This window comes from Dipodomys merriami, unplaced genomic scaffold (genome assembly GCF_024711535.1).
Source record: "Dipodomys merriami isolate MVZ:Mamm:240054 unplaced genomic scaffold, mDipMer1.0.p SCAF_52, whole genome shotgun sequence".
NCBI lineage: Eukaryota > Metazoa > Chordata > Mammalia > Rodentia > Heteromyidae > Dipodomys > Dipodomys merriami.
The window spans coordinates 9,873,646-9,899,771 of record NW_027206091.1 but is presented as its reverse complement, the minus strand read 5'-3'; the positions used below and the strand labels follow the sequence as shown (position 1 = coordinate 9,899,771).

At 53.8% G+C, this 26,126-nt stretch overlaps 3 protein-coding genes across 8 annotated transcripts in view; 1 reads left to right on the top strand and 2 right to left on the bottom strand.

The window, feature by feature from the left end:
* The first annotated feature begins 250 nt into the window (after window positions 1-250).
* On the top strand, window positions 251-4,078 carry LOC138811303 (ly6/PLAUR domain-containing protein 3-like). The gene is made up of 5 exons (XM_069999032.1): window positions 251-338; window positions 757-888; window positions 2,018-2,188; window positions 2,581-2,742; window positions 3,499-4,078. Exons 1-5 carry the CDS (start codon window positions 251-253, stop codon window positions 4,017-4,019), a joined length of 1,074 nt encoding a protein of 357 aa, XP_069855133.1. The 3' UTR covers window positions 4,020-4,078.
* A 7,586-nt stretch (window positions 4,079-11,664) lies between these two features.
* On the bottom strand, window positions 11,665-17,652 carry LOC138811260 (testis-expressed protein 101-like). Of its 4 annotated transcripts, none has more exons than XM_069998994.1 (6): window positions 17,602-17,652; window positions 16,382-16,480; window positions 15,044-15,181; window positions 14,746-14,931; window positions 12,119-12,247; window positions 11,665-12,022 (listed from the first exon to the last, which is right to left on the bottom strand). In XM_069998994.1, exons 2-6 carry the CDS (start codon window positions 16,440-16,442, stop codon window positions 11,799-11,801), a joined length of 738 nt encoding a protein of 245 aa, XP_069855095.1. In that variant the 5' UTR covers window positions 16,443-16,480; window positions 17,602-17,652; the 3' UTR covers window positions 11,665-11,798. The 4 variants fall into 4 exon arrangements, with proteins under 4 accessions (XP_069855095.1, XP_069855096.1, XP_069855098.1 ...); XM_069998995.1 differs by having other exon boundaries at window positions 17,607-17,648; XM_069998997.1 differs by having other exon boundaries at window positions 17,612-17,632.
* Window positions 17,653-19,331: 1,679 nt separating this feature from the next.
* The window catches only part of LOC138811249 (CD177 antigen-like), a 74,323-nt gene continuing 67,528 nt past the window's right edge, over window positions 19,332-26,126 (bottom strand). For all 3 annotated transcript variants that reach the window (XM_069998975.1, XM_069998976.1, XM_069998974.1), the window contains 7 exons: window positions 25,755-25,940; window positions 24,193-24,318; window positions 23,885-24,004; window positions 23,523-23,663; window positions 22,184-22,366; window positions 21,943-22,077; window positions 19,332-20,663 (listed from right to left, as the gene is read on the bottom strand). In XM_069998975.1, coding sequence (XP_069855076.1) covers window positions 20,416-20,663; window positions 21,943-22,077; window positions 22,184-22,366; window positions 23,523-23,663; window positions 23,885-24,004; window positions 24,193-24,318; window positions 25,755-25,940 — 1,139 coding nt within the window. In that variant the 3' untranslated portion in view covers window positions 19,332-20,415. The remainder of the gene's footprint in view (window positions 20,664-21,942; window positions 22,078-22,183; window positions 22,367-23,522; window positions 23,664-23,884; window positions 24,005-24,192; window positions 24,319-25,754; window positions 25,941-26,126) is intronic.

The following is a 26,126-nucleotide window of genomic DNA, read 5'->3' as shown; positions in this document are numbered from 1 at the left end:
TTCCAAGAGACTTTCAAGAGAGTGTCCTCCCGCCCTTTCTCTCCTTGGCACCTGCACAGGGGCCGCGGTGCCCGGGGGTGACGCACGCGGGGCGGGCGCAGGCCCGCACCCACGGCGGACGCTGACTTCGCCTGGTTGGGCAAGGCTAAGGTTGCCCCGGGGGGAGGTTACTCATCCGGGGTTCAGGTAAGAGGGCCCCGGCTGCGAGGTGGCACACCCAGAGGGGACGCTGAGGAGGAAGGACGCAGCCATGCTCCCCGCCAGGAAGGCGCAGGTCCTGGCCGCCACCCGAGGCGCAGGCCGGTGGCTGCTGCTGCTGCTGCTGCTGCTCCACCAAGGTGCGTCTGTGGCCTGATTTTGGGGGGGGGAGGGCTCCTATGGCTGGGGTATCCCCACTTCCTACACAGAGGCGTGGGGGGGATTCTGGGAGCTGGGGGGCAGAGTCCTCACATCTGGAGCCAAGGACTAAGAGGCAGCCCTGCCTTGCTCCCAGAGGACCGTGGAGGGGCGCCCCCCGTTCTGTTTAGGGGGAGCTATGGGAAGCACCCTCTGCCTCCTCCATCCTGAGCAGACAGTTGTGATTAGGGAGGGGTCCCTTGATGGCAGAGAACCCCCCCCCCGCAATTCCCACAGGCATAGCTGAGCTGGCACACCGTCCAGAGAGCCCCCAGGTTTGTGGGAGGGCATGTCTCCCTGGGTGGGGGTGGCTTTGAACTCACTGCTGCTTGGCCTGGGACCCCCCTCCCCCGCCCCCAGGAGCCCAGGCGCTGGAGTGCTACAGCTGCGTGCAGAAGGCCGACGACGGCTGCGCGCCGCACAGGATGAAGGCGGTGAAGTGCCCGCCCGGCGTGGAAGTCTGCACCGAGGCCGTGGGGGCGGTGGAGACCAGTGCGTGAACCCCTCCCACTCCCCCAGCCCAGCCGACCCAGACCCTTCCTTTGGGGGCAAGGGGGGCTTTGGTTGGGTGACAGCTGGGAACGTGGTGTGAAATGAGGTACACCTGATCCATTCCCGCTCCACCTCTGACACCCACAGATGTCTTTTGGGGGGCCACCAACCCAGATCTGCTAGCCAGTGGGGCTGAGGCTGGGTCTTCATGTAGTCCCTCCCCTGTTCCTCCCGAGTGACTAAAGCCACTCCCTCCCCCCCACACACACACCGGTGACCCTGTACCTGCTTTTGTTTTGTGCTGGTACTAGGGTTTGAACTCAGGACCTCCAGCTCTTGTCTGTCTTTATGACCACAGATAAATGTCTCTTGCATTTTTTTACGGGCTTCAAACCAGCTTCCTAAGGAGAGCCAAGATTAATAAGCACTCAACTTTCAGCACCTTCTTTTGGTCAGTTTCTTGGTAGTTTTCTCTGGGTTGGTCCCAGGTCTACTTTTAGCTCTCTCCTTTTGATTCTTTTTTCTTTTCTTTTCTGGCCAGTCCTGGGGCTTGAACTCTGGGCCTGGGCGCTGTCTCTCAGCTCTTCAGCTCAAAGAGAGCACTCTACCACTTGAGCCACAGCGCCACTTCTGGTTTTCTGAGTGGTTTATTGGAGATAGGAGTCTCATGGCCTTTTCCTGTCCAGGCTGGCTTTGAACCGTGATCCTCACATCCCTGAGCTTCTTTTGCTCAAGACTGGCACTCTACCCCTTGAGCCACAGCGCCACTTCTGGCTTTTTCTGTATATGTGGTACTGAGGAATCGAACCCAGGGCTTCATGCATGCTTGGCAAGCGCTCTTCCACTAAGCCACATCCCCAGCCCTCTGTCCTGTTCTGTCTGCCTGTGCCTCACGCTCCCTAGTGCTCTCTGCTCTGAGATGCCCCCTCCACCCCACCCAAGCCCCCAAGGCCCCTGTCTCCTTCAGGGATTGAGGGTGAAGGCCCCGCCCCGAGGTTGCCCCGCCCACCAGCTCCGCCTCCAAAGAGACCACTCCCAAAACGCATCCCGTGGCCACGCCCCCAATGCCTGGTCCCAGTGGCCACGCCCCCAGCCAGCCCTCCACGAACACGCCCCTCCCTCTTGGCAGTTCACGGGCAGTTCTCAGTGGCAGTGAGGGGCTGCGGTTCGGGACTCCCCGGCAAGAATGACCGCGGACTGGACCTTCACGGGCTCCTGGCCTTCATCCAGCTGCAGCAGTGTGCCCAGGACCGATGCAACGCCAAGCTCAACCTCACCTCTCGCGGGCTAACCCCTGCAGGTTCGCATCCGGGTGGCTGTGGGGGCGGGGCTGGAGGCACGGGGGGCGGAGCTACACCGGAGCGGCAGTCCGATAGGGCAGGGGCGGGGCTACGGTTTAGGGGGCGGGACCACCACACTTAACCACGCCCCGTGGACGGATTCAATGTTCCTGGCACTTTTGGTGGGGGGGGGAGTCTGGGGCGGGGCTTGAATTCAGGTCCTGGGCTGAGTTCCTGAGCTTTTCCGCTCGAGGATGGAGCTCTCCCACACCTGGACCACGCAAGTTCCGCGTCTGGATTTTTTGCTGGTTAATCTTGTCTGAGCTGGTTTCGAACCCTGGATCCTCAGATCTCAGCTTCCTGAAGAGCTGGGATTACCTGTCGATCTTTTCCTGACGCCGTCCCCCGGCAGGCAATGAGAGCGCCTACGAGCCCAACGGGGTCGAGTGCTACAGCTGCGTGGGGCTCAGCCGGGAGCAGTGCCGGGGCTCGGCGCCGCCCGTCGTGAGCTGCTACAACGCCAGCGACCGCGCCTACACGGGCTGCTTCGACGGCAACGTCACCTTGACCGCAGGTGAGCGGCCCGGAGCTGCCCTCCTGGGGGCGGGGCATCCTGCACGCAGGCGCGGGGCATCCTGCACGCAGGCGCGGAGCATCCTGCACGCAGGCGCGGGGCTGGGGGCTCGCAGGGAAGATCCGATCCGCCCCACATCCGACGCCGTCGAGGACAGTGCTGGGGCCCCGGGGTGGTCTTGTCCTGGAGCATCATGGGAAGTGCAGCTTCTCAGTTTCTATCCCTGGAAGCGAGATCAAATTCTAGGCACGGTGTCCTGACCCCTGCGGGGAGCTGGGACGTGTCGTTCTTTCTCTTTTCTTCCTTTTTCTTGGGCCGGTCCTGGGACTTGAACTCAGGGCCTGGGCGCTGTCCCTGAGCCTCTTTGTGCTCAAGGCAGGCGCTCTACCCCTTGAGCCACAGCGCCACTTCTGGCTTTTTGTTGGTTAATGGAGGATAGAGTCCCACAGACTGTCTTATACCCAGGTTGGCTTTGAACCTCGATCCTCAGCTGTGGTTCTGATTTTAAATTTGGATGGGGCTGCTGGTTAGTCCTGGGGCTTGGCTGGGATCTTTGGAGTGGGGGGGAGCGGGGTGCTGTCCCAGTGGAGCCCTTGTAGTTCGGGCTGCTCTCACTGCACTATGTGGGAAACAGGGGTCCCCCACCTGTGGAAGATTCTGGAATGGCATGGCTTCAGAGTCAGGTCCAGTTTGGGGGGTGGGGTTCTTCGCTCTTCGGCTGTCAACAAGCCGACCTTCCCGTGTCCCCTCCTGCAGCGAATGTGACGGTGTCCCTGCCGGTGCGGGGCTGCGTGCAGGACGAGGAGTGCACGCGGGACGGGGTGACGGGCCCGGGGTTCACCCTCAGCGGCTCCTGCTGCCAGGGCCCGCGCTGTAACTCCGACCTCCGCAACAAGACCTACTTCTCCGCCCGGATCCCCCCGCTCGTGCTGCTGCCCGCCTCCACCTCGGCCGCGCCGGCGCCGACCACGCGGGCCGCCGCCCCCTCCTCGCGCCCCGCCTCCACCCCGGCCCCCGCCACCCGCGCCGCCGCCGCCGCCGCCGCCACCCGCGCCGCCGCCAGCCAGCCGCCTCCCCGGGCCGCCCACCCCGAGGTCATCCCGGAGAAGGACCTCTGGTTGGAGGGAGGGGCCGCGGGCCACCAGGACCGCAGTAATGTGGAGCAGCACCCCGGAAAAGGCGGGGTTCCGAACACCCCTCATAGTAAAGGCCCCGGGGCTGCTGCGGTTGGCGTGGCGACGCTCCTGGTGGCCGCGGCCGCTGGTGTCCTCCTGTGACTTTCCGGCTAAGGAGCCTTTGCGGCCTTGGGGTCCACGCGGCCGAGATGGAACCCCCAGCCCCGCCCCGTCCGGACAGAGTTGGCCCCTCCCCTCCGGCCCGGCCCCGCCCCGACCAGGCTGGCCCCGCCCCCGTTCGGAAGGCCCCGCCCATCCGGCCCCGCCCCGCCCGGACCAGGCTGCCCCGCCCTTCCGGCCCAGACTGGCCCCGCCCCCGTCAGGACAGGCCCCGCCCCCGTCCGGACCGGGCTGGGGCCCGCCCCACCCCGCCCCACCCCGCCCCCAAGCTGCCCATCTTGGGCTGCACTGGCTTGCAGTTCTGGGCGGTAAACCTTTCCACAGTGTACATAGGCTACTGGAGTGTCTTAGCTTTTGGGGGGGTACCCCTGCCCCCACCCTCGCCTCCTAGCGGGCCCCAGGACAGAGTAAGGGCCCAGAGCCAGGTCCCAGGGGAGCTTGCGGACAAGCTTCTTATTGTGATAGGGGAGGGGCCGGGAGAGGGCGTGGCCTGTGACGGCCCCGCCCCCAGCACGGCCCTTGGCCACGCCCCTCCACGTGGGGGGGCTCCGGTGCTCGGCCTTCCTCGGCAGGCTGCCACCCTGCCAGGCTCTGGCACAGAAAGACTGCAATAAAGTTTCATTGCTTTGTATAGTGCCTAGTATAGTCAGTCCCACCTGCTGTTTTTCACAATAACTTCTAGGGTTGTGTGTGTGTGTGTGTGTGTGTGTGTGTGTGTGTGTGTAGGTGGGGTGTATAGGCGATGTTTTCACTCAAGGCTGGCACTCTACCACTTGAGCCACAGCTCCCCTTCCGGTGTGTGTGTGTGTGGTTAATTGGAGATAAAAGTCCCAGCGACTTTGAACTTCCATCCTCAAATCTCAATCTCCTGGGTAGCTAGGATTATAGGATTGAGCCACTGGCACCCAGCCAGCTTTTCTCCCTCCCTCCCTCCCTTCTCTCTCTCTCTCTCTCTCTCTTTTTTCCTTTTGCTGGTCCCAGAGCTTGAACTCAGGGCCTGGGCGCTGTCCCTGAGCCTCTTTGTACTCAGGGCTAGCACTCTACCACTTGAACCAGAGTGCCACTTGTGGCTTCTCTTTCCTTTCCTTTCCTTCCTTCCTTCCTTCCTTCCTTCCTTCCTTCCTTCCTTCCTTCCTTCCTTCCTTCCTTTCTCTCTTTCTTTCTCTCTTTCTTTCTCTCTTTCTCTCTCTCTTTCTCTCTCTCTTTCTCTCTTTCTTGGTTGTATTCAGGTTTGAATTCAGGCATTTGCCCTTTCTAGGTTGGTGCTTTATCATTTGAGCCATCCTTAGCCTTTTTGCTTTATTTTTCATAGGGTCTTGAGGTGGTGTTTTGTTTTTTGCCAGTCCTAGAACTTGAACTCAGGACTTGGGCACTGTTCCTGAGCTTCTTTTGCTCAAGGCTAGCACTCTACCACTTGAGCCACAGCACTCAAGGCCGTAGCCTTTTCTTTTTTTTGGGGGGGGGGGTCCGGTCGTGGGGCCTGAACTCTGGGGCCTGGGCACTGTCCCTCAGCTCTTCAGCTCAAGGCTAGCACTCTACCACTTGAGCCACAGCGCCACCTCCGGCTTTTTTCTTTTTGCTTATGTGGTGCTGAGGAATCGAACCCAGGGCCTCAGGCATGCAAGGCAAGCGCTCTACCACTGAGCCACCTTCCTAGCCCCGTAGCCTTTTCTATGTAGGTGGTACTGAGGAATTGAATCCAGGGCTTCATGCATGCTAGGCAAGCACTCTACCACTAAGCCACCTTCCCACCCAGGTCTTGAGTTTTTGCACATGGTTGGCCTTAAGCCTGGACCCTGCAGCTATGCTGACAAGCACACACCGACATGCCCAACTTTTTGATTGCGATGGGAATTTTCTTGGTAACATTTTGCCTCAAACCATAATCCTCCTGATTTCCACTTCTGGAATTGCCCGGATTACAGGTGTAAGCCACCATGGTTGATTTCTCCCCTTTTTGGAGACCTCATTGTGTAGGCCAGTTCAGCCTCAAACTCCAGATCTTCCTGCCTCAGACTCCTGAGCCTTGGGATTACAGGCATGCACTACCCGCCCAGCTAACCTGTTTCTCAATCTCTGCATGAACAGGAACTGGCTATTTCTTTTCTCCAAGCTTCAATTTCCCAATCTGTCAAATGAGGAGTAATAACAGTAGTCCTTCAAGGGGCAACTTCCTGTTGTGAAGTCCCTGTTGTGAAGTCGAAGGACATTCTAGGTTGGCTCCACCTTTTCTCAGCTGTGTGATCTTGTCCAGGTTAGTTAACCTCTCTGGGTCTTGGTACCATTCTTTTTTGAGATGAGACTGAGTAAGAGCTGCCTCCTTAGGTTGTTTGAGATTGTCATGTGTGAAACTTAGAACAGCGCCCTCTGGGAACACAAAACAGTGCTCCTGAAGACGAGGCACTTGTGAAGCTGACAAAGACTGGAGAGCAGGAAATTAAGTCAACACCAATGGATTAAAAAAAAAAAAAAAAAAAAAAGCCAGTCCTGGGGCTTGAACTTAGGGCCTAGGTGCTGTCCTGAGCATTTTTGCTCAAGGCTAGTGCTCTACCATTTGAGCCACAGCACCAACTTTTGCTGCTTTATTGGAGGTAAGAATCTCACCAGCTTTCCTGCCCTGGCTGGCTTTGAATCCGATCCTCAGATCTCGGCCTCCTCAGTTAGCTAGGATGACAGGCGTGAGCCATTAACACCCAGCTGTTTCTTTACTCTTACTCCTGGAACTTACTTTGCTGGGTCATATTAGCAACTTATCAAACCACTTGACATTAGGAGGAGGAGGACAGGATTGAAATCAGAGCCTCAACTTGCTAAGCACGTGCTCTGCAACTTGTTCTACACCTCTGGCTTTAGTTGCTTTCTCAGGTAGGCTCTTCTATGAACATTTCCAGGGACAGCCTGGGATCACGATCCTCCTACCGCCTCCTCCTGAGTAGCTGGGATCACAAGTATACATCACCGGCTTCATCTCAGGGTTACAGATAATAGCTTCTGCTATAAAGAACACGTACTATAGAGTTCAAGCAATAAGGAGAGAAAGACAGGCTGGGAAGGTGGCTCAGTGGTAGAGCGCTTGCCTTGCATGCATGAGGCCCTGGGTTTGATTCCTCAGCACCACATAAGCAGAAAAGGCTGTAAAAGTGGCGCTGTGCTCAAGTGGTAGAGCACTTGCCTTGAGCTGAAGATCTGAGGGACAGCGCCCAGGCCCAGAGTTCAAGCCCATAAGTGACAAAAAAAAAAAAAAAAAAAGGATAGACAATCTGCACATGTTCCGCACAGGTGCACCCCCCCCCAACATATTTTCCATCTGTGGTTAGTTGAACCTTCAGCTGTGGAACTTGTGGTTGTGGGGGATGGGCTATATTTACTCATCTAAAAGTGACCAATCTCACCAGGTGCCAATAGCTCACACCTGTCATCCGAGCTACTCAGGAGGCTGAGATCTGAGGATCGCAGTTCAAAGCCAGCCTGGGCAGGAAAGTGATCATAGAAGGGAACATGACAAATCTCTCCCTAGACTTGTTTTTCTGCCCAAGGTTGGGGCTTTGAGGTGCACACGTGGAAAACAGATTTCAACACCAGGTAGGGCTCGTTGGGGACAAGGTGGGGATGACAAGGACAGGGTGGGTCAGCTGACACTGACCTTTCGAGTTCCTCTTCTTCCCAGGTGTGTGTGGTGTGCGGTGTACTTAATAAAAGGCTTATTCAATTTTAATTACCTAAACAATACAGCAGTAACTTTCCACTGTACAATATTAAAAGAAACTAACAGAGAGAAATGAAGCGCCCATCTTTTTTTTTTTTTTGGTCTGGTTGTGGGGCCTGAACTCTGGGCCTGGGCGCTGTCCCTCAGCTCTTCAGCTCAAGGCTAGTTCCCTACCACCTGAGCCACAGCACCACTTCCGGCTTTTTTCTTTTTGCTTATGTGGTGCTAAGGAATCGAACCCAGGGCCTCAGGCATGCAAGGCAAACGCTCTACCACTGAGCCAACTTCCCAGCCCTGCGCCCATCTTTCTTGGCTATCACCCCACCCCACTGCCTTCACTTTTTAAAAATTAACTGATTTTGGGGGCCCAGGGCTGCCCCTTAGCTTTTTCACTCAAGGCTGGTGCTCTACCACTTGAGGTAGAGCTCCACTTCTGACTTTTTCCTGGTCAATTGGAGATAAGAGTCTCACAGACTTTTCCTGCTCAGGCTGGCTTTGAACCTTGATGCTCAGCTCTCAGCCTCCTGAATAGCTAGAATGACAGGCAGGAACGGCAGTGCCCTGGTTTGGTGTTTTTTGATCGCCCTCTGGTGGCCTGAAGGGACATTGCTGGCTGAGCATCTACGTTCGCCAGCATTAGCGCTGTGTGGCTGCTATGCCATGCTCAGCTCAGCCAAATCCTAACTCAGCTAAATCCCGCAAGGGCGGGGTGTGTGGCTCGTCTGTGGATGGAGATGAGGTGGGGGAAATGGGTCAGGGACAATCTAGGAGAGAACTTTAGCAGTGGGACTTTTGTAACCCAGTGTGGAGTTTGTTAGAAGGTTAGATCTTCAGGTCATTTGCTCTTTAAATTTGTTCAGCAGGGACTTAAAAACAGCCATTTCTATTTTTCCTAAAAACGCATGTGTGCGTGCAAGCAAGCACACACACACACACACACACACACACACACACACACACACGCACACACACATTGTGTTAGGCTCACAGGAACTTTTTTTGTCGGTTGTGGGGCTTGAACTCTGGGCCTGGGCGCTGTCCCTCAGCTCTTCAGCTCAGGGTGAGTGCTCTACCACTTGAGCCACAGCGCCACTTCCAGTTTCCTGACTGGTTTATTGGAGATAAGAGTCCCAGGAACTCTCTTGCTTGGGCTGGCTTTAAACTGTGATCCTCAGATCTCAGCCTCCTGAATAGCTAGGATGACAGGCATGAGCCACCAGTGCCCAGCTAAGACAGGAACTTTTTAAACCTTCACAGATGGCCTGGAGTGACTCTTGATTGCCTTTAGAATGTTGGGCAAAGGGTGTGTGCTACAAATGCTCTGTCTACCTGCATACCTATCATCTATCTATCCGCATATCCATCTATTTACCTATCTACCTATATCCACTACCTAACTACATCTATCATTCATCTATCAACCTATCAATCATTTACCTATATATCATTTGTCAACCTGTCATCTGTCAATTACCTATTTTCTATCTACTTATTTACCTATTGCCTTAAAAATCAATTTTTGCCTTTATTACTTGAGCTCTTTTGCTCAAGGTTAGTGCTCTACCACTTTGAGCCACAGCGCTACTTTTCTGGTAGTTCCCCAGAGAGAAGAGTCTCATGGACTTTCCTGCCCAGGCTGGTTTTGAACCATGATCCTCAGATCTCGGCCTGATGAGTAGCTAGGATTACAGGCGTGAACCACCAGCGCCTGGCTTGGCTGGACTTTTTGCCTCGGGTAAAGTGTTGGTTTGTAAATACAGATGTTGGTGTGCGCTGTGCTGACTTTCCTCAAAGCTGTGCTGTCTCTGAGCTGTGGCCGGGACCTCACCAAGTGCATGCCCAAACGCAAAGCTGCCACCCATGTGTGGCAGGAAAGTCAGGGCTATAATTATTTCCATTTTATGAGCAAGGGAAATTTAGAGGTTTGCACAAGCCAGTTTCCCAGGGAAGCTGGCTGCTTGTAAAAACAATCAGACCAAATGGTTCTAGAAGCTCCCGTAACAGGAGGAGCTGGTTGGGTTGCCTGGTAGCAGCAGATTAGGACAGCTGTGCGGTGGAGGGGCTAGGCTGGTCCCAGCTGTAGCTTTTGTTAGGACCTTGGGCTTGGGATTTCTTGGGGTGACCTCCCTGCCTCCCCCCGGGGGCTCACAGGCTTTGAGAAGCTGAGTGGATAATAACACTAGAGATTTTTATGGCCAAAATGTTGCCATCTGCCTTTCAATCCTGCCCTGAGAATTGTCACTGAAGACTTTCCGGGTTTTCCCCTCGGGAATCGATATTTGGAAGTGATCACCCCTAATTGCATGGGGGGGATGTGATGGAAGGGGTCAATGTGTTCAAAGTGAACTGTTGTGCTCAAAGTGAATGTCACTGTGAAACATCCTCACATTACAAATGTACATGCACTCAAAGTCATTTTTAAAAAGGTATTTCCAGCCGGGGGCCAGTGGCTCATGCCTGTCATCCTAGCTGCTCAGGAGGCTGAGATCTGAGGATCGAGGTTCAAAGCCAGCTCTGGTAGGAAAGTCCATGAGACTCTTATCTCCAATAAACCACTAGAAAACTGGAAGTGGTGCTGTGGCTCAAGGGGTAGAGCGATCGCCTTGAGCTGAAGAACGCAAGGACAGCGTCCAGGCCCAGAGTTCAAGCCCCACAGCTGACCAAAAAAAAAAAAAAGTTATTTCCATAAATTTTGTAAGTTGTACAAATTTATATAACTACTTACAGATATTTTGTGGTGTCTGCTGTAAGCCAAGTGAAATTAAGCAGGATGTGGCTATCAAAGGGTGTGGATTAATCTGGTCTCTAAGTGTCATCCCCTAGAAAAGGGGCTTGAATGTAGAAATAATATTGAAATAAAATTTTCTAAAAAACAAAACAAGGTATTTCCAGAGTGTCAATTTCCTTGCATTTCAGCAATCAGTGATTACCTGTGTCTCAGTTGGGAGAGACTCAGTTTATTTTTTGTTTTGTTCTGTTTTTCCAGTCCTTAGTGCTGTCCCTGAGCTTCTTGTGTGCAAGGCTAACACTCTACCACTTGAGCCATAGCTCCATTTCTGGTTCAGGGGTAGTCTCATGGACTTTTCTGCCTAGGCTGGCTTTGAACCACAAGCCTCAGATTTCAGCCTCCTGAGTAGCCAGAATTAGAGGTGTGAGTCACCAGCACCCAGTTTGTTTGTGCTTTTTGTAGAAAAGAATTCACACAACTCCAGCATCTGTGTGTCTGCCTTATTTCACTCACCACGCCATATAGGGAAACAGGGCCATTTTCACTGGAGAAACAGACAAGTCAGAGTTTCCACTCTGCCAGGCCTCCTAGGAAATAACAGATCATCTGGCTTTGCCTTCATGTGATCTGGGAGTGGCGTGGGGATGGTGGCCTGGTAGAGAGAAAAAAACAATCCCATAATCAAAGGAGCTAAGCTCACACGCTGGCTCTGTGCCTAGCTCTGGTTCTCAATCCGTTTTGTCTCTTTTGAGATGTGGCCTTGCGCTGCAGCCCGTGCAGGATGGCAGGCAGGCCTCACCACACGCGGCCTTGTCCATATGTTGTGTAAATGTAAGCAACTCGCTCTTGTTTTCCAGAGGTCAGATACTCCGTCTGGAAAATGTGGGATGGGGGAAGCCAATGCTAAAATGCTACTTCTAATTTTTTTTTTTGCCTGTTGTGGGGCTTGAACTTGGGGCCTGAGCACTGTTCTTAGGCAATTTTGCTAAAGGCTAGTGCTCTACCACTGTGAGCCACAGCTCCACTCCCGATTTCCAGGTGGTTCATTGGAGATAGTCTCTCGGATGTTCCTGCCTGAGCTGGCATCGAACTGTGATCCTCAGATCTCAGCCTCCTGAGTAGCTCGGATGACAGGCATGAGCCACCAGCGCCCAGCTCCACTTCTGATCTTGAGGCGCACACACAAATCACAGGCAACTTTTATTGGGCATGTCGGATACACGCAGTGTGTCTTTCTCCTGTCCAGCATACCCATGGCCTGGCGGGGCGGCAGCGGAGGCGCACAGTGGAAGCGGACACGCTGAGCTCCAGCGCTCGGGACACCTCCTCAGAGAAGGTGGGCCAGCGGCCCCAGCAACGGAGTCAGCAGCTGTAAACCCCGTCCTGGCAGGCACGGCCAGGGCGCCCGGCTTTCAGCCCTTCGTTGCAGGAAAGAGGGATGCGGGCACACTTCCGACACAGAGAGGGGTCCTATCATGGAGAATCCATTCATCAGCTCGCAATGGGTCATGCTTGAACAGCCTTTGACCTCCACAGGCGAGTCAATGCCTTCTGTGGAACAAGAAGGGATGGGAGACATGCGTGTTAGGGACTCACAGGGAAATCCTGAGGGGCGGAGCCACCTGGCGCGCCCGCCCGTCACTTTACCTCCTGAGAACATGATTCTCCCTGCGTAGCATCCATTTATACCGCGGGGACAAGGCAGAGAGGAAACATTGAAACAGGATCCCAGAGCCACGCAGGTGGGGCAGTGGATGCTCGTGGACATATTGGACACTGGAGGGGATGAGAGCAATAGTTAAGAGTGGGGCTGGGAAGGTGGCTCAGTGGTAGAGTGCTTCCTTGCGTGCATGAGGCCCTGGGTTTGATTCCTCAGCACCACATAAGCAGAAAAAGCCCTAAGTGGCGCTGTGGCTCAAGTGGTAGAGTGCTAGCCTTGAGCTGAAGAGCTGAGGGACAGCGCCCAGGCCCAGAGTTCAAGCCCCACGACCGACAAAAAAAAAAAAAAAAAGAAAGAAAGAAAAGGAAAAAAGCCAGACGTGGTGCTGTGGCTCAAGTGGTAGAGCACTAGCCTTGAGCAAAAGAAGCTCAGGGGACAGCGCTCAGGCCCTGAGTTCAAGCCCCAGGACTGGCGAAAAAGAAAATTAAAAAGAGTGGTGTCCTGTCTCATTGCTTTTTCTCCTCAACACCTGTCCTGCTGCTCCCCCGCATCTGTCCTGCTGCCGTCTTGCTGCAGCTGCCCCATCCACCCCTGGCTCCTAGGCCACCTGTCCCAATCTCCTCTATAGCACATGGACGCCTGCTTAGGTGGGGAGATGGAGGGCTGACAAAGGAGCCTTCCGGCACCTGGGTCTCTAAGGAAAAAGACACGAGAGCAATACACAATGATGCAGCTCGGAGCTGTGTGCAACACAGATAGCTTTTTTTTTTTTTTTTTTGTCGGTCATGGGGCTTGAACTCTGGGCCTGGGCGCTGTCCCTCAGCTCTTCAGCTCAAGGGGAGCACTCTACCACTTGAGCTACAACGCACTTCCGGTTTTCTAGTGGTTTATTGGAGATAGGAGTCTCACGGTCTTTCCTGCCCGGGCTGGCTTTGAACCACGATTCTCAGATCTCAGCCTCCTGAGTAGCTAGGATTACAGGCGGGAGCCACCGGCGCCCGGCTTTTTTTTTTTTTTGATAGGTCGTGGGGCCTGAACTCTGGGCCTGGGCGCTGTCCCTCAGCTCTTCAGCTCAAGGCTAGTGCTTTACCACTTGAGCCACAGCACCACTTCTGGCTTTTTCTGCTTATGTGGTGCTGAGGAATCAACCCCAGGGCCTCATGCATGCAAGGCAAGCGCTCTACCACTGAGCCACCTTCCCAGCCCATACAGTAAATATCTTGGAAGAGGTGAAGTCTGCGTGGTGAAGGAGAATGGATGCAGGTGGATGATATGAAAATGGGGTGTAGGTGGGGGAAGCAAAAGAAACAGCAAAAACAAAGGCTGGAGGATGTGAGCCCACCTGAGATCTGAAGATCCATTAAGTTGTGGAGTGGAGGGCTGGAGGTGTGGCTCAAAGGGTAGAGCACCTGCCCAGCGAACACGAGGCTCTGAGTTCAAACCCCAGTACCATAAAAAGCACAAAATAAACAAAAAAGCCTCATAGAGTTTATATTCAGATGATAGACACAAGTAAGGCTGCATCGTTTTGTTTTGTTTTGTTTTTATGTGTCAATACTGAGGCTTGAACTCAGGGTGTGGGCGCTGAACCTCACCTCTTCAGCTCAAGGGTAGCGCCCTACCACTTGAGCCACAGCACCACTTCCAGCTTTTTCTGCTTATGTGGTGCTCAGGAATTGAACCCAGGGCCTTATACATGCAAGGCAAGCACATAACCAATACCTTCCCAGCCCCATTGGGATAGCTTTGAACTAAGATCTTTAGAGCTCAGCCTTCTGAGGATGTAGGATTATAGGCCTGAATCACTGGCACCTGTTGTTTTTAACAACCCACACTGCTGGGTGCTGGTGGCTCATGGCTCCTAGCTACTCAGGAGGCTGAGGTCTGAGGAGTGTAGTTGAAAGCCAGCCTGGGCAGGAAAGTCCGTGGGACTCTTACCTCTGACTAACCACCAGAAAAATGAAAGTGGTGCTGTAGCTCAAGTGGTAGAGCACTAGCCTTGAGCAAAAAAGAGCTTAGGGACTAAGTTCAAGTTCCATGACCGACAAAAAATTAAAAATTAAAAAAATATAAGTATATATATTATATATCTCCATGGTTAAGGGTTCTATTTATCAGTCCCAGATCCAACACAATAAATGAGAGAAAAGACAGGGCCAGAACTGGAGGTATGTCTCAAATGTTAGAGCCCTCGCTATGTTCAAACCCTGGTACTGGCACTAAAAAAATAACAACAACAAAAACTAAATAAAAAGAGGTCCTGGCAGCTCTCTGCTCTGAGCAGTCCTTAAGACTCCAAAGGAAACAATGTAGGACAGGATAGGTCATCAGCTGGGAGAGGTGTGTGTGTGTGTGTGTGTGTGTGTGTGTGTGTGTGTGTGTGTGTGTGTGTGTGTGTGTGTGTGTGTGTGTGTGTGTGTGTGTGTGTGTGTGTGTGTGTGTGTGTGTGTGTGTGTGTGTGTGTGTGTGTGTAGGTCATCAGCTGGGAGAGGTGTGTGTGTGTGTGTGTGTGTGTAGGTCATCAGCTGGGAGAGGTGTGTGTGTGTGTGTGTGTGTGTGTGTGTGTGTGTGTGTGGCATTTCTCTTGGCACTTATCTCCCGCCTTGTTGGGCACCTGGGATCTCCTCTCGTGGTTTCCAAATCCGTGACAAGTACTTTATGTCATTGCACAGGGAAATGTCGCAGTAGTTGCTGTAGGAGACTACAATCAGGCCGGGGAATTCTGAGTTCTGGATGTAAGTCACAGCTTTGGATCCTTCAGAGACACAGCCTTTAGTAGCCAAGATAGCTATCCTGGATCCTGTGAGGAGACAGGAGGGAGGAAGGGAGAGGGGGAGGGGGGACCTGCTTGGCCTGGGTAGAGGAAACAACATGATTACCCCCTCGCACTCAACCGCCGTGTCTCATTTTACCTGATTTGATCATTATTACTGTTTCTTGGCAAAGCAACTGGTTGTCCTCACATGTCTCAATCTTCTCTGTGAACCAGGTCACTGGGAAGTTTTCCACAGTCCTCAACTTACCCACATGACAATACAGATCGTTGGCCACTGGGGGGAAAAGTAAGAACAATAAGCATTTGACCTTCTTGTGTGCAGCAAAAGGCACACTTTTTTGTGGGGGGACTTGAACTCAGGGCCTGGGCACTTTCTCAGCTTTTTATATACTCAAGGTTAGCACTCTACCACTTGAGCCACACTCTACTTTTGGCTTTTTGCTATTAACTGGCAATAAGTCTCACAGGTTTTCTTGTCCGGGCTGGCTTTGAACTGTGAGCCTTAGATCTCAGCCTCCTAAGTAGCTAGGATTACAGGCCTTCCTTCTTTCCTTTCTTTCTTTTTTGTTGGTTGTGGGGCCTGAACTCTGGGCCTGGGCACTGTCCCTGAGCTCTTCAGCTCAAGGCTAGCGCTCTACCACTTGAGCCACAGCACCACTTCTAGGTCTTTCTTTTAATGTGGTGCTGAGGAATCGAACCCAGGGCCTTATGTATGTGAGGCAAGTACTCTACCACTGAGCCACCTTCCCAGCTCAAAGGAGAAGGAGTCTTTTTTTGGGGGGGGAGGGGTCAGTCATGGAGCTTGAACTCTGAGCCAGGGTGCTGTCCTTGAGCTCTTCAGCTCAAGGCTAGCGATCTACCACTTGAGCCACAGCATCACTTCATTTTTTTTTTTTTTTTTGCTAGTCCTGGGGCTTGAACTCAGGGCCTGGGCACTGTTCCTGATCTTTATTTCTCTCAAGGCTAGCACTCTACCACTTGAGCCACAGCACTACTTTTCAGCTTTTTCAGCTTATGTGGTACTGAGGAATCAAACCCAGGGCTTCATGCATACTAGGCATGCACTCTACCACTAGGCCACATTCCACATTTGTCTGAGACTGGGAGTTGAACTCACTGATGCTTGTGTTTGATCACTGGCTGGCACTCTACCATCTGAGCCATACCTCCAACCCTCTAATTTTTTTTTGTTGGTTGTAGGGCTTCAACTCTGGGCCTGGGCGCTGTCCCTGAGCTCTTCAGCTCAAGGCTAGCGTTTTACCACTTGAGCCACAGCACCATTTCCGGTTTTCTGGTGGTTCATTGGAGATAAGAGTCTCACGGACTTTCCAGCCTGGGCTGGCTTTGAACTGCAATCCTCAGATGTCAGCCTCCTGAGTAACTAGGATTTCAGGCATGAGCTACTGATGCCCAGCACTTTTTTTTTTTTTAAACACTACTCCATCCTCTGCGAGCTGGCTGCCCATGCACACACCGGTCAAGGAGGCTCTTAGCAGGAAGAGGAACAGCAGATAGTGGATATGGAGGCCTCCCATGGCTTCTTGCAGAGAGGTTAGGAAAAATCGAGCAGGATCTGTGATTTAATGGAGCAAAGGTAACACTTCAGCCCACATTTAGTACCATGAATCTAGGCTTCCAGTGAATGCTGGCTTTGGGGTAGAATTGTTTGGTTTTTTTTTGGGTCCGGTCGTGGGGCCTGAACTCTGGGCCTGGGCGCTGTCCCTCAGCTCTTCAGCTCAAGGCTAGCGCTCTACCACTTGAGCCACAGTGCCACTTCTGGCTTTTTTCTTTTTGCTAATATGGTGCTGAGGAATCGAACGTAGGGCCTCAGGAATGCAAGGCAAGCGCTCTACCACTGAGCCACCTTCCCAGCCCTTGGGGTAGAATTGTATGGTATATTAGCCTGGGGCTCCTAAATGAAGTCTGATTCTAAGTGGTTGGTGAGCTAGAGCAAGGTGACAACTTAATCATGCCTCATGTTCTGCAGATGTGTTCTCAGATCCAGCCACCTATTCCCTAACACCAAGAAATCCAGCAATTTCATACTCTTCCACTTCTGGGCACTGATGAGGCCGAAAGACCCCTTTCCCTCAGACCCTGCAATCCACGTTTAAATTGATTCTCAAGGTCCCAAATCTCAGGATCTCAGCCCCTCCCTCTGTGGCACGTGAGATTCTGAGAGCCTGGGCCCGCCTTCTTTTCCCAAAGGACACATGATTGTGGGGCCCCAAGTTAGAGGCCTGGTTCCTCTCAAACCCAGGAATCCAGGCAGCCAGCTCCTTCTCCCTCATACCTACGATTTCTTTCAAACCCAGGAATCCAGGCCCAGCTTCCTCCTCAGACCCTAGGGGTCCAGACCCCAGCCTCCTCCCTCAGACCCAGGGGTCCAGACCCTAGCCTCCTCCCTCAGACCCAGGGGTCCAGACCCTAGCCTCCTCCCACAGGCCCAGGGGTCCAGGCCCTAGCCTCCTCCCACAGGCCCAGGGGTCCAGGCCCTAGCCTCCTCCCTCAGGCCCAGAAATCAAGACCCAGCCTTCAGCCTCAGGCCCAGAAGTCCAGACCCCAGGCCTCTTCCCTCAGACTCGAGGATCCACGGCCTAGCCTCCTCCCTCAGACCTAGAGTCCGTGGCTGCTTCTCTCCCCCGCGCCCCTCTTTAGGCAGTGGCGTTCCCGCCCGCTACCAAATGACCTCACCGAACCTCACAGGATGTTCTGGAGCCTTCTTCTGCACGGAGACTCAGTGAGTTACGGAGGGCGGGGCCAGAGGGGACACTCGAAGTCTTATTGGCTCGCACGAGAGATTTTTTTTTTTCAGCCAATGAGCTCAGAGAGTCGCTGCATCTGATTGGCTCCTGGACAGCCAATTACTGGTAAGCCCAGATGGTGGCACGCATGCGCAGCAGTCAAACGGGCAAAAAGGGGGTTGGAGCTGAGCTCTGCACATCCGCGCGTGTCCCACGTGCCCGCGCATCCCCGCGCGTGCCCGCGCATCCCCGCGCGTGCCCGCGCATCCCCGCGCGTGCCCGCGCATCCCCGCGCGTGCCCGCGCATCCCCGCGCGTGCCCGCGCATCCCCAGCGGAAACGCTTGACTCTGACCGCCGAACCACATGGCCTGTCCAGACAGCCTCGCCTCTCCTTAACCCTCCCCGTTCGGCTGCCCCGGCCTCCTCCACGGCCTCCTCAGGGTCCCTGTAGGGGTCTCTATAGTTTATGCTTTAAGCCGGGCGCCGGTGTCTCACACCTGTCATCCTAGCTACTCCGGGAGGCTGAGATGTGAGGATCATAGTTCAAAGCCAGCCCGGGCAGGAAAGTCCATGGGACTCTTATCTCCAATGAACCAGCACAAAAACACAGGTGGAGACTTTGCCAGTTAGAGAATGCTAGAGGGAGATGGTGGAGGAAGAAGGGCTAGGCCAGCCCTGGGGGTAGAGATTGCATCCCAGACCCCCCCCCAGTCCCCCTTTGCTCTTCTCGCCTCGCCCTCTGTGCTGGTATTGGGGCTCAACCTCTCAGCCTCTTCAGCTCAAGACTGGTGCTTGACCACTTGAGCCACATCTCCACTTGTAGCTTTTGTTGCAGGTTAATCCTGGATTGGTCTTCTCAGGCTGGCTTCTAACCTTGATTCTCGGTGTCTTCACACCTAGGACCTGAGCAACTGTGTTATCTCCACCTTCATCTTCTCCTGATGATTTATGAACTACTGGTGGTTCCAGGCAGTAGGAGAATTGACTTCATTATTGTTATCACACATTGAAACGACTGAGGAATGGTTCAGAGAAACTGTGGCCTTGTGTACGGAGGCCTCGGACTTCCAACTTGACCAGGGGAAAGTGTGGATGCTTAGGGAGAAGGGGATGGATTGTGGAGTCTCCTTCCTCTTCCTGGATTCAGTTTTCTTCCCTTTTTTCCCCTTCTTGGTGCTGTGAGTGATTTCTAGGGGAATTGCATCAATGGGATCTCCTGCCCTATGGCTTTCAACTGCATAGCCATCAGGGAGCCCCAACAGGAGAGTGAGGCTGGAATATGATTCCTCTCCCCCCAATAATCTTTTCCTATAGAGTATAGGCTGCATACACTTTTCAGCCTGAAGTCAGAATTCCTGTAAGGTGAACTGTCCCCTCTCTCTTCCACCTATAGCTCTTGTTCCTCCCCTTTTCTGGCCTAGGATGCAAATGAACAGCACTAGGAAAGTGCTAACCTTTTTGTCCACTCCCTAGCCTCTATCAACAATCCCACTACCTCCCCTTCACTTGGACCCTGGCTGATAAGGAAGCAAGTGCCCTCTGTATCTTTACCTCCTGAGTCATGGTAAAACCCAAATGCAAGGCATGATGAAGACACACGTCTCTCACTGAATGAACATCTTCCCCTGACATAGATGAATCCCAGCATTGGGAGGAAGAACGGGGACTTGGTTATCAGACACATGTGGCCAGTCCTTTAATGTCCACTTCCCCACAAGACAAGTTCAGTTGCTCCTGGGCTCTTAGTGTATTATCAGGTGGACAGAGTATGTGCGGGTGCATGTGGAGGGTGAACGTATATAGAGGGGATGGGAAGATCATTTCAGGTAGAATCACAGCGAGCTGGGTCCCTGTCTCTGGAATCCTAGATACTCAGAAGGCTGAGATGTGGTTCAAAATGAACCCTGGGCAGGAAAGGCTGGGAGATTTCATTCCAATTATCCAGCAAAAAAAAAAAAAGAGAGAGAGCTGAGAATATGGCCTAGTGGTATAGTGCTTACCTACCATGCATGAAGCCCTGGGTTTGATTCCTCAGTACCATATAGAGACAGCTAGAAGTGGCACTATGGCTCTAGTGGTAGTGTTAGCCTTGAGCAAAAAGAAGCTCAGGGACAGTGCCCAGGCCCTGAGTTCAAGCCCCAGGCTGGCAAAAAAAAAAAAAACCAGAAGTGGAGCTGTGGCTCAAGTGGTAGAGCACTTGTCTTGAAGGGAAAAAGTTAAGTGAGAGCTTGAAGCACAGAAGCAGGGGGGTGGAGGAGAGACAGAATCAAAGGAAATGGAGATCTCAACAGATCAGATCAGACTTTAATCACTGATGCACAGGGGTGCTAAGGACCACCAGGCAGATCAGAAATACAAGGGGCACAGGGTACGTGTGTGTGTGTGTGTGTGTGTGTGTGTGTGTGTGTGTGTGTATGTGTGTGTGTGTGTCCGTCCAGGTTTATTTTTGTTGGTTGTGGGACTTGAACTCTGGGCCTGGGCACTGTCTCTGAGCTTTTTAATTCAAGTGTAGCACTGTATCACTTGAGCCACAGCGTCACTTCTGGCTTTCTGGCACCTGGCAGGTTCAGGGTTTAAGTATTTAAAAAAATGAGGAAGTTATTAGTTGTGAAATCGGGCAGCTGCTGCAGACAATCTCATGAGGGGCAATCTATACTTGTAGAAAGGGGGAGGGGAGGTTTTTTCTGAGAACTGGCCCTTGGGTGGCGGGGAGGTCAGTGGGCTGTGGGATTAGGAGAGCAATGCGGGCTCCTGTCACCCAGATCACAGGGAAATAAGATTAGCAGGAAGGGAAAAGCTCATCACACCCAAAGCCAGCCCCAGTCCCAAGACTGGAGCCAGGCAGGCGCCAAGGGCAGCGCTGTTAAGGTGGAAATTCTTGGCCTTTTTGGCCTCCTTATTCTCAAAGCTTTCTGTCACCGAGAAGATCCCGATGTTCTGGGTGCGGTTCAGCAGGGATGCAGAGTTTGGGGCCATGCAGCCCTGAACGGTCAGCGGGGAGGACAGTCCGCCTGCAGGATGAAATTCCAGTCAGGAGGCGGGGCGCTGGCGGCTCCCGCCTGTCATCCTAGCTACTCAGGAGGCTGAGAGCTGAGGATCGTGGTTCAAAGCCAGCCCGGGCAGGAGAGACCGTGAGACTCCTATCTCCAATAAACCACCAGAAAACCGGAAGTGGCGCTGTAGCTCAAGTGGTAGAGCGCTCGCCTTGAGCTGAAGAGCTGAGGGACAGCGCCCAGGCCCAGAGTTCAAGCCCCATGACCGACAAAAAAAAAAAAAAAAAAAAAAAAAGAAAGAAAGAAAGAAAAAAAGAAATTCCAGTCAGGGAGGGGTGCACTTTAACAGAGGTCAAAGGAGTCGGGGTGCACACTGCCTGCCTCCTCCCTTATACCCAGGATTCAAGGGCCTGGCTCCCCCCGCCTCAGATCCAGTTCAGGTCCCCAGATCCTCCTTTCTCAGTCCCAAGGGGCCAGATCCCAGTACAATTCTTTTTTTGGGTGAAGGTACTAGGGCTTGAACTCAGGGCCTAGGCACTGTCTGTCAGCTTTTATTGCTCAAGGCTAGTGCTCTACCACTTGAGAAACAGCTCCATTTGCCTTTTTTGGGGGGTGGGGTGGGGGTGATTCGTTGGAGATAAGAGTCTCATGGACTTTCCTGCCCTGGCTGGTTTTGAACCACAATCTTGAGATCTCAGCCTCCTGAGTAGCTAGGATTACAGGTGTGAGCCACCTACACCTGGCCCCAGTACTATTCTTTTTGTTTGTTTTTGCCAGTTCCTGGGGCTTGAACTCAGGGCCTGGGTGCTTCTTTTGCTTAAGGCTAGCGCTCTACCAGTTGAGCCACAGCGCCACTTGTGGCTTTTCCTGTGTATGTGGTACGGAGGAATCCCAGGGCTTCATATGCTAGACAAGCACTCTACCACTAAGCCCAACTCCCAGCCCCCTAGTACTATTCTTTTTCTTTTTTTTTTTTTGTCGGTCATGGGGCCTGAACTCTGGGCCTGGGTGCTGTCCCTGAGTTCTTCAGCTCAAGGTGAGCACTCTACCACTTGAACCACAGCACCACTTCCAGCTTTTTCTGCTTATGTGGTGCTGAGGAATCAAACCCAGGGCCTCATGCATGCAAGGCAAGCGCTCTACCACTGAGCCACCTTCCCAGCCCCCCAGTACTATTCTTATGCACAGGGGTCTAGGTCCCAGCCTCCTCCCTCAGACCCAGGGGTTCAGACCTCATCTCCTCCCTCAGCCCCAGGGGGGGGAGGGGGTCTGGGCTGCCATTGTCCTGAGCACTCACCTCCAAACATTTGGAAGCTCCCACTGTAGCAGTGGGTGGCGCCCTTAGGACAGGTGACAAGTGTGGAACTGGAGGAGCATGAGCCAAAGATCTGCACACAGGCAGGACACTGCACGTCTCCTGGCACAAGGGGAGCTGGGGAGCACAGAGTAGGTTGGGGGTACACAGCTCTGCTTCTCAGCTGCAGCCACCCACCGGATCCCCAAGCACAGAGGTTCCCACAGGCCCCTGCACCCCATACCTCGCTGAAGGGATGAAAGCAGGACACTGCTGCTGTTGGCATTGTTGCACAAGTTTGAGGAGCAGAACCGGCTGTAGGAAGCCACCAGAATTCCAGGGGGCCGAGAATGGATGGAGACGCCCTGTGACTCCTGTCCCCTGGCGACCCCGCAGCCTTTGCTCCCCACCAGGATTGCCCTGGGTCCTGGGGGAGGAAGAAAGCGAGAACTGGGCCGGGTGCTCGCTCCATGGAGGGTAAATGCAATCCCTCGTTAGAATGGTGCAGGCCAGCTTGGTGTTGGTGGCTCCCGCCTGTCATCCTGGCACCTGAGGCTGAGAGCTGAGGATCAAAGTTCCAAGGCAAGCTGGGAGCTGGTGGCTCACGCCTGTAATCCTAGCTACTCAGGAGGCTGAGATCTGAGGATTGTGGTTCAAAGCCAGCCCAGGCAAGAAAGTCCATGAGACTCTTATCTCCAATTAAAACAAAAAACAAAACAAAAAACCCACGAGAAAACCAGAAGAGCTGTGGCTCAAGTGGTAGAGCGCTAGCCTTGAGCTGAAGAGCTGAGGGACAGCACCCAGGCCCAGAGTTCAAGCCCCACGACCAACAAAAAAAGTTCCAAGCCAGCCCTGGTAGGAAAGTCTGTGAGGTTCTTATCTCCAAACTAACCAGCAAAAAGTCAGAAGTAGAGCTGTGATAGAGCAGGTGATAGAGCACCAGCCTTAAGTACTAAAGTCCTGATGGATACATAGAGACATACACATCAGTTTAGTGTCTGGTGAAGACAGATAAATGAGTTGCCATTCAGGTTCCTGTGTGTGTGTGTGTGTGTGTGTGTGTGTGTGTGTGTGTGTGTGTGTGTGTGTGTGTGTGTGTGTGTGTGTGCGAGTGTGTGTGTGTGTGTGTGTGTGTGTGTGTGTGTGTGTGTGTGTGCGCGAGTGCATGCCTGTGCCTGGTCTTGGGGCTTGAACTCTTTCCCTGAGGTTTTTGTTGTTGTTGTTGTTGTTCAAGATTAGTATTTTACCAATTGAGCCACACCTTCAATTCTGGCTTTTTGCTTGTTAATTGGAGATAAAGAATCTCCAGGACATTCCCATCCAGGCTGGCTTTAAATCATGATCCTCAGATCTCAGCCTCCTGAGTAGCTAGGATGACAGGCGTGAGCCACCAGTGCCCAGCTTTTCCTCAGTGTTTTAATCAGGGGACATCAAGGTGCAGAGAAAGGCTGTGATGGATGGAGATATACAGACATGAGGGGAAGTGGGGGACAGAATACAGAATACAGACATGGGTGTGCTGGACACAATACAGGGGTGGGGGCCTTACCATGCCCTCCCAACCCCTCCTCTCGTGCACATACCTACGTCGATGAGTAGCAGTGTCTCCTGACACATCTCCCCAACATTGCATGTCTGCTTCCCATTCGCACTCCACTCTTCAGGGTCTTGGTTAAAGCCACTTCCAGACTGCAGCATGACTCCCCGGAAACACGTCAGAGCATCTGGGGGTTCAAGGAATCAGAGGACTTAGGTGAACCAGGGAAGTCACAAACAGACCACGTGGGGTCCCCTCCCGGCCTCGCACGTGCTGGGTGGGTGAGAAGCAGCTGCCTCGCTGGGCCCGAGGCCTCCACGGACGCCTTTCAACCCTGTGGTCTTCCCCAGGGCTGCGGGGCAGGGCCGGGCCTTGCTGTCCCCGGCTGGGGCTGGGGCTGGGGCTCACCTGACCGGGGACCGCAGCTCTCACTCACATCCATGACCCCGATTGTCTGGGTCCCATTGAGGAGGTTGCAGCCCGGCCTGGGCAGGCAGCCCTGCACCCGCAGAGCGCTGAAGATCCCTCCTAGAGCAGAGGAAAGAGGAGAGACACGGAGAGGCTGACACAAAGACCATCCAAGTCTCCCAGGGAAGGCCAGCAACCTGCTTACCCCTCTGGGTCCCATGCCGTGCCTCAGTTTACCCTTACTCCCCAGACACCCAGATCTGAATGTGCAATGCCCCCCCATTTGGTCACCACGGGGCCAGATTTACCTCCCCTGAGGCTGAGGGTGCCATTGTAGCAGTGAGTGTACCCCGTGGGGCAGATGTGTTCCCGTGAGTCCTCAGGACATGGCTGGCCTCTGGAGAAGCAGACTGGGCAGCGCAGGGTCCCTGGGGCTGGGGAGGGGACAGGCGCAGTGAGTGAGGCGCTGAGGGGCTCTGGTTTGCATGGTACTCGCCCTTTCCTCCATCCTCACTATGCTGGCCCGAAGAATCAAGTTGTCAGACCCTCCAATCGCCCTCCTGTGCACCTGTCAGGCAGGCCAGCCTGTGTCACGTGACTGAGCAGGGGCACAGGGCCTGGGAGAGCTGCAGGGATGCCGGGGGCTGAGGGCAGGAGGGGTCCTGGGGTCTCTAGTGTGGCTGGGCAGGGGCAATGACAAGGAAGGAAGGGAGGGAGGAAGAAAAGAAGGAAGGACGGATGGACAGACTAGGGGTATCACCCACACATTCCAATAAACAGGAAAGGAAGACAGGGGGTGGAGGCGTGGCTCAGGTGGTAGAGCCTCATCCAAGGAGCAAAAAGCATCAGATATGGAGTTTGAGGACTGATCTGCCACAAAAACGAGACAAAGGAGCCGGGCGCCGGTGGCTCACACCTGTCATCGTAGCTACTCAGGAGGCTGAGATCTGAGGATCGCAGTTCAAAGCCAGCCCGGGCAGGAAAGACTGTGAGACTCCTATCTCCAATAAACCACCAGAAAACTGGAAGTGGTGCTGTGGCTCACGCGATAGAGTGCTTGCCTTGAGCTGAAGAGCGCAGAGACAGTGCCCAAGCCCAGAGTTCAAGCCCCACAACTGACCAAAAAAAAAAAAAAAAAAAGAGAGAGAGAGAGAGAGAGAGACAAAGGAGACAGTGTTGTCCTAGCCACAAAATATTCCACAGTTGAGAAACCCAAAGCAAAGTTCTGTTCAATAACAGGAGAGAATAGATTGGTACAGGCCAAGTGTACCATTAACAAAGCATAATTCAGGATGATGATTCAGGGTCAAGTCCAGCATCTGAGGCTGGTAGATCCATAGAAGATACATCCTAACCAAGTATCAGTGGCTCACACCTGTAATCCTAGCTACTCAGGAGGCTGAGATCTGAGAATCGCAGTTCAAAGCCAGCCTGGGCAGGAAAGTCTGTGAGACCCTTATCTCCAGTTAACCAGAAGAAAACCAGAAGTGGCCCCGTGGCTCAAGTGGTAGAGCACTTGCCTTGAGCCAAAGAGCTCAGGGACAGTGCCCAGGCCCTGAGTTCAAGCCTCACAACCTACAAAAAGAAAAAAAAAAAAAAGGTACATCCTGTTTGTAGGGACAGGACACTTGCAAGGAGTGGGGAGTCCTGGGGTACAGAAGACAGAGTGAAGAAGGGTGAAGGCAGAGGGACCAGAGAGGGCAAGCAAGCAGTGTGAGGGGAGCCTGGGGGGGGGTATGGCTGCCATCCAGCAAGGGAGTGTCTGCAAGTTATCAAGCCCTGTGTGCTCACTTCCACCCCTGAGGCCTGTGCTCATTTCCTCCCCGCAGAGCAGCACTCTCCTTCTGAATTTTCTGCTTGCCCCTGGCACCTGTGTCAGGGGGCGGAGCCCAGAGGGGCACGGTGCTTGCCAGGCCATTGCAGAAGTCCCCATGTCTGCACACCAGGCTGTAGGAGACCACGGAGAGCCCTGGGCCCAGCCTGTGCTCCATGACGCTGGCCTCTTGGTCCTGGGCGGTGGTGCAGCCTTTGGAGAGCGCCAAGTATACCTGAGGCCCTGCAGGGGAGGAAGGCGACAGGCGGGAGGGAAAGCTGGACTCCACCCCTGTCACCTCCACACAGGCTGTGTGTGTGTGTGGGGGGGGGGGCGGGACTCTGGGAACCCAAGGCGTTCAACCAGCAGGACAGAGGACAGGGCTCCTGGGATTTGAAGAGGGGTCTCCAGGCGCCCCCTGAGGCTGGA

What these genes read in the sequence shown, in the direction of transcription:
- LOC138811260 (XM_069998994.1), bottom strand. Translation starts at nt 16,442, where the DNA reads ATGGGAGGCCTCCATATCCACTATCTGCTGTTCCTCTTCCTGCTAAGA. An exon ending in GCTAAGAGCCTCCTTGACCG is followed by an intron (nt 15,182 to 16,381) that starts GTGTGTGCATGG and finishes TTTTCCCCCCAG; the next exon opens with TGGCCAACGATCTGTATTGT. An exon ending in AGTAATAATGATCAAATCAG is followed by an intron (nt 14,932 to 15,043) that starts GTAAAATGAGAC and finishes GTCTCCTCACAG; the next exon opens with GATCCAGGATAGCTATCTTG.
- LOC138811303 (XM_069999032.1), top strand. Translation starts at nt 251, where the DNA reads ATGCTCCCCGCCAGGAAGGCGCAGGTCCTGGCCGCCACCCGAGGCGCA. An exon ending in GCTGCTGCTGCTCCACCAAG is followed by an intron (nt 339 to 756) that starts GTGCGTCTGTGG and finishes CCCCGCCCCCAG; the next exon opens with GAGCCCAGGCGCTGGAGTGC. An exon ending in TCGCGGGCTAACCCCTGCAG is followed by an intron (nt 2,189 to 2,580) that starts GTTCGCATCCGG and finishes GTCCCCCGGCAG; the next exon opens with GCAATGAGAGCGCCTACGAG.